This window comes from Gorilla gorilla, chromosome 10 (genome assembly GCF_029281585.2).
Source record: "Gorilla gorilla gorilla isolate KB3781 chromosome 10, NHGRI_mGorGor1-v2.1_pri, whole genome shotgun sequence".
NCBI classification, from domain to species: Eukaryota; Metazoa; Chordata; class Mammalia; order Primates; family Hominidae; genus Gorilla; species Gorilla gorilla.
This window is the reverse complement of record NC_073234.2, coordinates 127,525,542-127,537,874: the sequence shown is the minus strand read 5'-3', so window position 1 is coordinate 127,537,874 and position 12,333 is coordinate 127,525,542. Positions and strand designations below refer to the sequence as shown.

The 12,333-nt window shown below is 44.5% G+C and overlaps 1 protein-coding gene across 2 annotated transcripts in view; it reads right to left on the bottom strand.

The window, feature by feature from the left end:
* The window catches only part of TRAFD1 (TRAF-type zinc finger domain containing 1), a 28,115-nt gene extending 20,988 nt beyond the window's left edge, over window positions 1-7,127 (bottom strand). Inside the window, exons 1-2 of one of the 2 annotated variants that reach the window (XM_055359147.1) lie at window positions 6,200-7,127; window positions 1,804-1,862 (exon numbers count right to left, since the gene is read on the bottom strand). In XM_055359147.1, the coding sequence (XP_055215122.1) occupies window positions 1,804-1,850 (47 nt within the window). In that variant the 5' untranslated portion in view covers window positions 1,851-1,862; window positions 6,200-7,127. The remainder of the gene's footprint in view (window positions 1-1,803; window positions 1,863-6,199) is intronic. The other variant, XM_004053915.3, reaches the window with a different exon arrangement.
* Window positions 7,128-12,333: the final 5,206 nt, after the last annotated feature.

Genomic DNA, 12,333 nt, shown 5'->3' with positions numbered 1-12,333 from the left:
AGGACCATAAAATTATATACTCTGTAACACAATAATCCTACTCTTGGGATTATGTATGAATATTTTCATTACAGTATCATAGAATGGTAAAAAATGAAAGTCATTAAAAATACCTAAGCAAGAAAGGAATAGCTAAGTTACATATAGTATACCAACAAAGTGAGAGAAGAAATGTTATATTGTGATTGTAAATCATGTATGTACAAATGCCATGAAAATTAAAGTCAGTAATTACTGCTTAGGGTGTAGAAAACCTGGGTTCCTTTTTCATAATATTGGCAATAATTTTTATTTTAATGGTAAATATGGAGACACTAAATGTCTAGCATTTACTTTACAAGGCTGTTCAGGATAACTTGTTGACATACTACATACACAAGGCCCCTAAAACTTTAGAATTAAAACAAAAAATATTAAGGACCACACCATCATAATATGAAGCAACAAGAATCAAAAGCAACTGTCAAGTAAGACCACAAAGCATTTACTATTGCACATATTCACCTCTTAGGAAATGCTGAAATAAAAAAGATATTTGCAACAATTATATAAAACAGTTGCCTGCTGGGTTTTTTCTTTTAAAATTTAACTGCCAACATATTCCTACCAAACATTCCAACCAGACGAAATACTAATATGCTTACTTCCTACCTTCGGATAAAATGAAGATGTTTTAAGTGAGATAAATGAGGACACAATTCCGTATCCAGATAAAACTGCTAAAAGTCTCAAGGAAGGGCTAGCAAATTAGAGGTGAAATTTCATTTAGATAGAAATAGCTGAAAGGCAAACCAAAGCTTCCAGAAAATTTCCCAAGAACTTTCCAAACACTAAACACAAACAGCCAGAAATTAATTCTTTACAGGTTTAGTCAGCCTTCTATGCTAATCTGCTTTTTTCTTTAATTTCTTTGGCTTTGAATAGCATTGTTTTTCCCTAGCTTTCCATTAACTCACCCTTTAACTCTCTTAGCATAGTTATTTATATTTTGTCCTAGGCTTGAGATTCCTCCTAATTGGAGTGGACTGATAAAATAGGTGTATCTTAACTAATGCTAAAAACCAATGTGTCTGTTTTCTTACAAAATCATGTTTTCTTTTGATTATTAGTTTCACTGATTACTCTGTTTCAGTAGCTATACATATAAAACCCAAACAAAACTAAAATAGTTTATGAAATGGTAGAAAGTGATAGTGGCATAGCAGAAATACTCTACAATATGGCAAGACACCTACAATGAGATGAAATCTTAATTCCAAGCAGGTAAAGAATATTGTAACCAGCTGTTGCTCTAATTATATTCTAATTCTGCCAAAGTTAGGCTGAGAAGAAAGAAAAAGACAACGACGATGACAAAAATGTTATTTGGCTCAAATATTCCACCAATGAGTCAAACTATTTTCCTTATTCCACATCTCTTTCTACCACAGTTTGCTAAGGTAAACATAGCACATTGTGAAAGAAGTACCCAGTGAAGGAAAATAAAGTAATAAACATAGCAGACAGTTCTGCTTTGCTTTTTTGTCAGCTTACAGTAACAGCACTTGTATAGCACCAAGATACCAAGATAAGTACTTAGGAAAACCCCAACAGGAACCAGCTGATTATTAACTTTACGACCGGTTTCATTTCATCAGGAAAGAGATGCTCTTTCTTGTAATTCATGTGGGTTATAAACACCAAAATAGAAAGCTTAACTCAAGACTGTGCCAGTCTTCACTAACAGTTTTTAAATCAGGAAATGATAGTGATTAAGCTTGACTGTCCTCATTCCACTAACATTTCTTAGATTTAATGTCTTACCAGTTGTCACACAGTCGAGTTTCCTGGTCATCTAGAAATTCAGCCATCTTTAGCTCTTCCTGAAAACCACAAAGGAAGACATGAACTTTCTCTTTCATTTCTGCTTTAAAGATGACATGCAAAAAATAAAATAAAAAACTAGTATACAGAAACTGTCACCCAAACCTGCATGTTAAAGCATTTTATTCAATATCCAGTCCCTTGGGATTTTCTTATTTTAAAATTTTCAATTTAAAATAATTTTATTGGATAAGGGAGTTTTAAAAAATAAAAATAATAAAATAAAATACTTTTACTAGGCTGGGTACAGTGGCTCATGCCTATAATCTCAGTACTTTGGGAGGCCGAGGCAGGCGGATCACTTGAGCCCAGGAGTTTAAGACCAACCTGGCCACAACATGGGGAAACCTCATGTCTACAAAAAATACAAAAAAAAAAAAAAAAAAAATTACCCAGGCATGGTGATGCGTGCCTGTAGTCCCAGCTACTCGAGAGGCCGAGGCAGGAGGAATGTGCAAGAGGATAAGCCTGGGAGTTTAAGGCTGCAGAGAGCCATGATCATGCCACTGCACTCCAGCCTGGGTGACAGAGTGAGACCCTGTCTCAAAAATAATAATAATAATAACATCCTGGCCAGGCGCGGTGGCTCACACCTGTAATCCCAGGACTTAGGGAGGCCGAGGCAGGCAGATCACAAGGTCAGGAGATCGAGACCATCCTAGCCAACATGGTGAAACCCCCATCTCTACTAAAAATACAAAAATTAGCTGGGTGTGGTGGCGCATGCCTGTAATCCCAGCTACTCGCGAGGCTGAGGCAGGAGAATCGCTTCAACCAGGGAGTCAGAAGTTGCAGTGAGCCAAGATCGTGCCACTGCACTCCACCCTGGCGACAGAGTAAGACTCCGTCTCAAAAATAAATAAATAAGTAAAAATAAAATAAAATAACATCCCTTACAGACTTCATCCAATTACCCTAAAAGCATCATAACAATAGTAAAATTATCAAATAGAGGAAATTAACACTAATACAATACTAGTAACTAATCTATAGAATTTATTCAAATTTCACCAACAAGTCAGGCACAGGGGCTCATGCCTGTACTCCCAGAACTTTGGGAGGCTGAGCTGAAGAGGATCGCTTGAACCCAGGAGTTTAAGATCAGCCTGGGCAACATGGTGAAACCCTTCTCTACAAACAATTTAAAAATTAGCCAGACGTGGTGGCACACACCTGTGGCCCCAACTACTCAGAAGGCTGAGATGGGAAGATCACTTAAGCCCAGGAGGTCAAAGCTGCAGTGAGCAGTGATTGTACCACTGCACCCTAGCCTGGGTGACAGAGTGAGATCCTGTCTCAAAAAAAAAAAAAAAATCACCATCCCACCCTTTTTCTGGTTCAGCATTCAATCTAGGATCACACACTGCATTTAGCTATTACTTGTAGTTAATCTCCTTTGATTTGGGAGAGTTCTTCAGTCTTTCCTTCTCTTTCATGACCTTGTTAAGCATACTGGCTTTTTTTTTTTTTTTTTTTTTTTTTTAAACAGAGTCTCACTCTGCTGTCTAGGCTGGAGTGCAGTGGTGCGATCTCGGCTCACTGCAACCTCGACCTCAGCCTCCTGAGTAGCTGGGACCACAGGTGTGCGCCACCATGCCCAGCTAATTTTTGTATTTTCAGTAGAGATGGGGTTTCACCATGTTGACCAGGCTGGTCTCAAACTCCTGACCTCATATGATCCACCAGCCAGCCTCGGCCTCCCAAAGTGCTGGGATTACAGGCATGAGTCACCATGCCCAGCCAGCTAGTTATTTTATATAATGTCCTTCAGTTTGGGTTTGTTGATATTTTCTCATGATTAAATTCAGGTTATATATTTTTGGCAAGAACACCATAGAAATCATGTTGTGCTCATCTCAGTGCCTTATATCAGAAGGTACATGATGTCAACAGTCTTATTTTACTATTGATGTAAACCATGATCACATAGTTGATATGGTGTCTGCCAAATTTCTTCACTATAAAGTTTCTCCTGCTTTTTAAACAAGATGTCAATGCAGAAAGCAAAGCACTGGCAACTTTACTACCATTGTTTAGTTTAGATTATTCCTTTCCATGATACAAAAATGGTCTTAAATCCTGCCCCCAGTAGGGTTCTTTAAAGGTTTTGGCATTATCAAGCGAGTTGCCACTTTTCAAAACATGTATTTAGTCATTTGTTCAACATGCTTAATTAAGACAATACTTTGGGGCTGGGTCCAGTGGCTCATGCCTGTAATCCCAGCACTTTGGGAGGCTGAGGTGGGTGGATCACTTGAGGTCAGGAGTTCAAGACCAGCCTGGCCAACATGGCGAAACACCTCTCTACTAAAAATAAAAAAATTAGCCAGGTGCCTGTAGTCCCAGCTACTAGGGAGGCTGAAGCAGAATTGCTTGAACCCGGGAGGTGGAGGTTGCAGTAAGCCAGGATCACACCACTGCACCCCAGCCTGGGCAACAGAGTGAGCCTCTGTCTCAAAAAATAAAAATAAAAAAAAAAAGGACAATACTGTGGGCCAGGTGCAGTGTCTCACACCTGTAATCCCAGCACTCTGGAAGGCTGGGGTGGGTGGATCACTTGAGCTCAGGAGTTCAAGGCCAGCCAGGAAACATAGTAAGACCCTGCCTTTATAAAAAATAAGCAGCCAGGTGAGGTGGCTCATGCCTGTAATCCCAGCACTTTGGGAGGCCGAGACAGGTGGATCACGAGGTCAGGAGATCGAGACCATCCTGCCTAACATGGTGAAACCCAGTCTCTACTAAAAAGAGCTTGCAGTGAGCTGAGATCACGCCACTGCACTCCAGCCTGGGCGACAGAGCGAGACTCCCTCTCAAAAAAAACAAACAAACAAAAAAAGCAAAAAATTAGGTGGGTATGGTGGCACATGCCTGTAATCTCAGCTACTTGGGAGGCTGAGGTAGTCCCAGCTACTTGGGAGGCTTGAGCCCAGGAGGTCGAGGCTACAGTGAGTGAGTTGTGATCACACCACTGCACTCCAGCCTGGGTGACAGAGTGAGACCCTGTCTCAAAGAAAAAGAAGACCATACTGTGTGCCACTGTGCCCTGGCACTAAAAATACTTTACAAAATAAGGAAATATAGTCTCTGATAAAGCGATTTAGTGGTAGAGAAAAACAATAAGCAAAAAAATACATATAACCTGAGTATTGTGATGGAAAAGTATACTGACAAATAAATGGGGGCGGAGTAGAGGCAAATCTTCTTTAGGTAGATAAGAGTGGTCAGGGAAGAACTTTCTGGGGAGACGACATTTAAATTAAGAACTGAAGTACAAGAGCCAACCACGAAAAGACAAAGATAGAGGATGGGAATGCAGGGAAATCCATCCAGGCAGTGGGAAGGGCAAAAGGCCTAAAAGCAATGAAAGAGAAAGTAAAGGCAGATCTGGAAGAGCATAATAAAAAAGGGGAATGACTCAAGATGGTCTTGTCATATAAGACAGAAAGAATATTGGATTCGATTCCAAGCTCAATGGTAAACCACTGAAGGGCTTTAAACTAGGGAATGACATAATTCAAGACACCCATTCTGGGCGGGGCGCAGCAGCTCACGCCTGTAATCCCAGCACTTTGGGAGGGCGAGGTGGGCAGATCACTGGAGGTCTGGGGTTCGAGACCAGCCTGGCCAACATGGCAAAACCAAGTCTCTACTAAAAATACAAAAATTAGTTGGGCGTGGTGACGGGCGCTTGTATCCCAGCTACTCAGGAGGCTGAGGCAAGAGAATCACTTAAACCCAGGAGGCGGAGGCTGCAGTGAGCTGAGATCTCGCCACTGCACTCCAACCTGAGCAACAGAAGGTGACTCCATCTCAAAAAAAAAAAAAAAAAAGATATTCACTCTGATATGAAATGGCAACTAAGGAAGGCTGTCCGACTGATTTCAGGTGTGCTCTATTCCAGCCCACTCTGGCCAACTCTAAGGCTAGAGCTCAGATGTAGCAGGTGCTTGCTTTTCTAGATGCAAGGAGACTGGCGGTAGCCTGCAGGGTCCCCCTCTGGGGGTCAAGGTCTGGCTGGTTCTGCCAGATTTAACCTCTCTGGGCCTCAGATTCTTCAGGCAGAGGACTGACAATACTTCAAAGGGTCAAGGAAACGGGCGAATGCACGGAAGAGTTGAGGCACAGAAAAGTCTTCAAGCTTATAAGGAGCCTGTTGGGGGTCAGCTAGATCTCTCTAGTCTGCAGAGGGGACCGTCCCTCTGCCCGAGGCGGCGGAGCTTCCCCTGCCGGGTCCAGATACCCCAAGGCAGTTTCCAATCGCCCCCTTCCCCGGGAAGGTCGGTGATGGGGAGTGAAGAAGCGGCTTCTCAAATAATAGCAGTTGCCAAACGCTTACCGGGAAAATCTTTTAATCCCGACTACAATCCTAAGAGGTGAAAGTCTTGGTCCCCACTTTAGAGGCTACGAAAGCGGAAGGCCACCTGAGTTTTCCACAGCACCAGCGGGTCGGAGTGCGAGCTCGGACTCGGGTCCTTCGGCCTCGAGGCCGCATTAGGCCACTCGCGATCCCCCACGCCGGCAGCTCGAGGCTCGGACTCTAGGCCCAGGCCGGCACTGAGCCCAGCTCCGCCCGGGATGCGGTGGTCACAGCGGCGCTGCGAACGACGCCCGCTTCCCGGCTCACCAGACCAACCTAGGCCGCGAAGGGGGCGGCGTCGCCGGGGGCTGCCAAGGCGCCGGTTCCCTGAGGAGAAAGCGCGGCCTCCTCCAGGTGCCTGAGATGCCGCCGCGCGGGCATCCTCTCCTCACAGCCGCGACCCCGGGCCCAGAGACCCCCTCGCCCACACACCCCTCCCTTGGGATGCTGGACCCTTCCTAAACTGGAGGCCACAGGGGATCTCCAGCCGCGTGCCGCCGCTACACCTCACCAGGGACGAGAGGAGAAACGCTGAGTTGACACACTAGCTGCAGACACGGAGCCTCCTCTGTCAGACCCCGCACTGAACAACGGCCCTAGGAGCTGCCTCACCACTTCCGCCCATCGCGGAGGAGCGCGCCCATTGGCCAGGGGCGGCTCCAGCTGTCGGCCCATTGGATAACACCGTTGTCGCTCCCAGGGCCCCGCCTTCTGCGCGTCGATTTGCTCCCTGGAGGCCCACGGGGGCGTGTCCCTGGAAGCCCTGGCCCGTGCACATCTGGAACCAGAGGCACGAAGCTGAGCTGTGAGCCTGTTGCTGAGTTTAACAACTGTCCCCGACACAGGCTAATAATATTTGCATGAATAATTCTGTACAAACATTACTAATATGCCTAATATATTGAGATAATTAATGGTATTTGTTCTTTTCTCATGGGCCATTAATACTTATTAGTCATTCTTATTGCTATGATAATGCCCTTGTGCAAGACTTCTGCAGATCTGTAACCATATTTGAGCACTTTGCTTTTTTGCAGTGGAAGAATGAGAGCCTGAGATGCAGGTTTGAGAGCTAGTTTCTCCACTTGCTGCCTGAATGGATTCCCTGAGCTTCTCTTACCTCATGTATAATAAAGGAGAGAATAATTATACAAGTATAACCAAGCACATATTACAAACCAACTTATAATTATATAAGTATAACCAAGCACATATTACAAACAATACAGCAATTTAAAATTATGATTCCATTGCAGATTATAATTGCAAAATATGGAGGCCAAGGCGGGTGGATCTCTTGAGCTCAGGAATTAGAGACCAGCCTGGGCAATATAATGAAACCATATCTCTACAAAAAAAATACAAAAATTAGCCAGGCGTGGTGGCACGCACCTGTAGTTCCACCTCCTTGGGAGGCTGAGGTGGAAGGATCCCTCGAGCCCAGAAGGCAGGGCTGGAGTGAGCCCTGATCATGCCACTGCACTCCAGCCTGGGGGACAGAGCAAGACCCCGTCTCAAAAATAATATGATATGATATAATATAATATAATATAATATAATATAATATAATATAATATAATATAATATAATTGCAAAATGTTAATGAGATAGTACTAAGCAAGAAAAGCATCTAACAGGCTGGGCGCGGTGGCTCACGCCTGTAATGCCAACACTTTGGGAGGCAGAGGCTGGTGGATCACCTGAGGTCAGGAGTTCAAGACCAGCCTGGCCAACATGGTGAAACACCGTCTCTACTAAAAATACAAAAATTAGCTGGCCGTGGTGGGAGGCGCCTATGATCCCAGCTACTTGGGAGGCTGAGACAGGAGAATCGCTTGAACCCAGGAGGTGAAGGTTGCACTGAGCCGAGATTGAGCCACTGCACTCCAGCCTGGGCGAAAAAATCAAAACTCCGTCTCAAAGCAATATTTATAACAAGATAAAATATTTAGCTTAAATATGCAATATAATTTGTGTGATTCCAAACATATAAAGTTTAAAACCAGGGAAAATTAACCTAAAGTGAGAGAAGTAAGTAACTGGTTCCATTCAGAGGGTATATAGCCTGTAAGGAGACATGAGAAAGATTTTCTAGAAATGTTTATATCTTGATCAGCAAAGTGATTAACACAGATGGATTAATTAGTAAATAGTTATTAAGCTACACACCTATATCTTAAGCACTTTACATTGTATGTTACATTTTAATAACAAAACTTACTGGAGTTCAAAAGAAAGCACAATCATTAACAGTTAAAAAGCAATCAGAAAAAATGTGTATTAATATGAATTAAGTATATTAATGTATTAAGTATATATAAAGAAAAAAGATAACCATATAGTGTGTTCTTTTATGAATAAGGTGTTTTAACTCAGCGTAATGTTTTTGAGGTTTATCCATGCTGTTGATAATATCAAGTCTATTCCTTTTCAGTGCCAAGTAGCATAGCACATGGATATGCCACAATTTATACTGACAAACATTAGAGCTGGTTCTAGTTTTTGGCCAGGCATGGTGGCTCACGCCTACAATCCCAGCACTTCGGCAGGTCAAAGTGGGTGGATCGCCTGAGCTCAGGAGTTCCAGACCAGCCTGGGCAACATAACAAAACCCTGTCTCTACAAAAAATACAAAAATTTAGCCAGGCGTGGTGGCTCATGCGTGTAGTCCCAGCTACTTGGGAGGCTAAGGTGAGAAGATTGCTTGAGCCTGGGAGGCAGAGGTTTCAGCGAGCTGATATGGCACCACTGCACTCCAGCCTGGGTGACAGAGCGAGACTCCGCCTCAAAAAAAAAAATTGATTCTAGTTTAAGCAGTAAAAACAATTCTTGTGCAAGTCTTTGGGGATATATGCTTTTATTTCTCTCAGATAAATACTTGGAAGTGGGATTGCTGGATCATATGGTAAGTCTATGTTTTAACTTTACAAGAAACTACCAAACTGTTTTCCGAAGTGATTGCACAACTAAACGTTCCCAACAGTAGTGTAGGAGAGTTTCAGTTGCTCCGTATAGTCATCCACTTGTATAAACACATTTTGAATAAATAAACAGGAGAATGGCAGTCCTGTCTTCCGTTGCCTGAGTGACCCAGAAGCTCCTCTAAATTCATAGTTCACAGTGGGAGGAGACAACAAGGTCCAGGGTAGCAAGGAATGAACTGAAATAATGATAAGCTCAAATTTCACTTAACCCCTGGGGTGCCTTATTTTCACTGGCCTAAATCCAACAGCAGAAATAAAAAAAAAGTTTAGGGGTATTTTATTCCTGACCAAAAAAGGCAGGCAAGGCGGGGTGATTACAGTGGCAGCAGAAAGGATTTAGATTAGGTTAGAGGAAGAGCTGCTTCTTGGTTTACCAGGAGTCACCTGTATGAGAGGATTAGATGGAGTTCCCCCCAACCTCCTTGTACCAGAATCTTTAAAGGGTTTGTTAGAAACTTATTTTTAATTATTTATTTACTTATTTTTTATTTTTCTGAGACAAAGTCTCACTCTCTCGCCCAGGCTGGAGTGCAGTGGTGCGATCTCGGCTCACTGCAACCTCCGCCTGCTGGGTTCAAGCGATTCTCCTGCCTCAGGCTCCCGAGTAGCTGGGACTGTAGGTGCCCACCACCATGCCTGGCTATTTTTTTGTATTTTTAGTAGAGACAGGGTTTCGCCATGTTGGTCAGGCTGGTCTTGAACTCCTGACCTCAAATGATCCTCCCACCTTGGCCTCCCAAAGTGCTAGGATTACAGGCATGAGCCACTGTGCCCAACCGGCTTGTTAGAAATTTGAATGTCTGCTCAAGGTCAACCTCCTCACTATCCCAATTCCCTAGTACCTCAACCTCATCCCTAAAAACTCACTAAATTAACTGAATCTGGATTTCTGGTGTCATGGCCTAAATGGCACTTCTGGGCTCTGGCAGATTTAGCATTCACTGCAGTGGAATTTTGATAAAGCCCAAAGGGAGAGGTGTTGCCCTACCCTTCCCAGCTCAGCCCTACTCAGAGCCCTGCCAGGCTGGGGGAGGGAAATTCCTCTCCTCTAGCCAAAGCTGTCACTACCCAGTCTGAGAAGCCAACATGACTCCTCCATTCCCCAACACACCCCCATCCCTGTTCTGAACTGTCTTCTGCCTCCCGCAGCCTCAGCCCTGCTCAAGGGCTAGGGATCTTCCCTGACAGAATGCAGCTTTTCCTTGTGGTTCTAGTTGCCAACCTGTTCCCTTCCTCCCACTTTTACTTCCCAGCAAGCAGCTGCTTAGAGTCACAGATTCCTGGCCCCATGCCTAGCCTGGACACATGGAAGGCACTCAATTTCTACTTGCAGAATTACCTCAAGGTGCTGCTTTACAATAAACTCTTTTTTTTTTTTTTTTTTTTTGAAACAGAATCTTGGCTGGGCGTGGTAGCTCATGCCTGTAATCCCAGCACTTTGGGAAGCTGAGGCTGGTGGATCACCTGAGGTCGGGAGTTCGAGACCAGCCTGACCAACATGGAGAAACCCCATCTCTACTAAAAATACAAAATAAGCCGGGTGTGGTGGTGCATGCCTGTAATCCCAGCTACTTGGGATGCTGAGGAGGGAGAATCACTTAAACCCGGGAGGCGGTGGTTGCGGTGAGCCGAGATCAAGCCATTGTACTCCAGCCTAGGCAACAAGAGTGAAACTCCGTCTCAAAAAAAAAAAAGAAGGAAAAAAGAAACAGAATCTCGCTCTGTCACGCAACCTGGAGTGCAGTGGTACGATCTCGGCTCACTGCAACCTCCACCTCCTGGGTTCAAGCAATTTTCCCGCCTCAGCCTCCCAAGTAGCTGGGATTACAGGCATGTACCACCACGCCCGGCTAATTTTTGTATTTTTAGTACAGATGGGGTTTCACCATGTTGGTCAGGCTGGCCTCGAATTCCTGATCTCCGGTGTTCCACCTCAGCCTCCCAAAGTGCTGGGATTACAGGTGTGAGCCATCTTGCCCAGCCTACAGTAAACATTTAAAGGTGGTTTTTTGTTTTGTTTTTGGCCAAAACCAAATCTGTTTTCATCAAACTGGGTTTTCATGAAACTGGGTTCCTTTCTACCCTGTAGCATTCCATCCTTTGCACTTCTCTCAGCCCTTCGCCAGCTCCCTCTGTCTTTTGAGGCCGCTTCCTGTTCATCTTCCTGGCACTTTTTTGGGTGCATCAAGAGGCGACTCTGGAAGTAAGTCCCTTGCTCCCTGGCATCCCAACAAGCACCCGATCCCAAATATCTTCTCCCTCTCTGCCCATCTTCTCAGACACCTCTGGTAGGAAACTACTATTATTTTGTTTTGTTTTGTTTTCAATTTGACTGGGGTAGAAGTACACGCCATAAAGTGCATACATCTTAAGTATATTGTGTAAGGACTTTTTAAATAACAGTAACAGTTTTATCAAAGGTATAATTCACATATCAGACAATTCATCCATTTAAAGTGGACCTGGCATGGTAGCTCACACCTGTAATCCCAGCACTTTGGGAGGCTGAGGTAGGAGGATCCCTTGAGCCCAGGAGTTCAAGATCAGCTTGGGCAACACAGGGAGACCTCGTCTCTACTAAAAGTAATAAAAATTAGCCGGGCGTTAGTGTGCGCACCTGTAGTCCCAGGTGCTTGGAAGGCTGAGGTGAGAAGATTAATGGAGCCCAGGAGTTTAAGGCTGCAGTGAGCTATGGTCACACCACTGCACTCCAGCCTGGATAAGAGAGAGAAACTTTTACCTCCAAAAAAAAAATTGTTTTTGGCCAGGTGTGATGGCTCATGCCTGTAATCCCAGCACTTTGGGAAGCCAAGGCAGGTGAATCGCTTGAGGTCAGGAGTTCGAGATCAGCCTGGCCAACATGGTGAAACCCCGCCTCTACTAAAAATACAAAAATTAGCTGGGCATTGTGGCGTATGCCTGTAATCCCAGATACAGGGATTTGGGAGGCTGAATTAGCAGAAACGCTTGAGCCCGGGAGGCGGAGGTTGCAGTGAGCAGAGATTGCGCCATTGTACTCCAGCCTGGGTGACAGAGCGAGACTCCGTCTCAAAAGAAAAATTAGCCAGGTGTGGTGGCAGGCACCTGTAATCTCAGCTATTTGGGAGGCAGAGGCAGGAGAATCGCTTG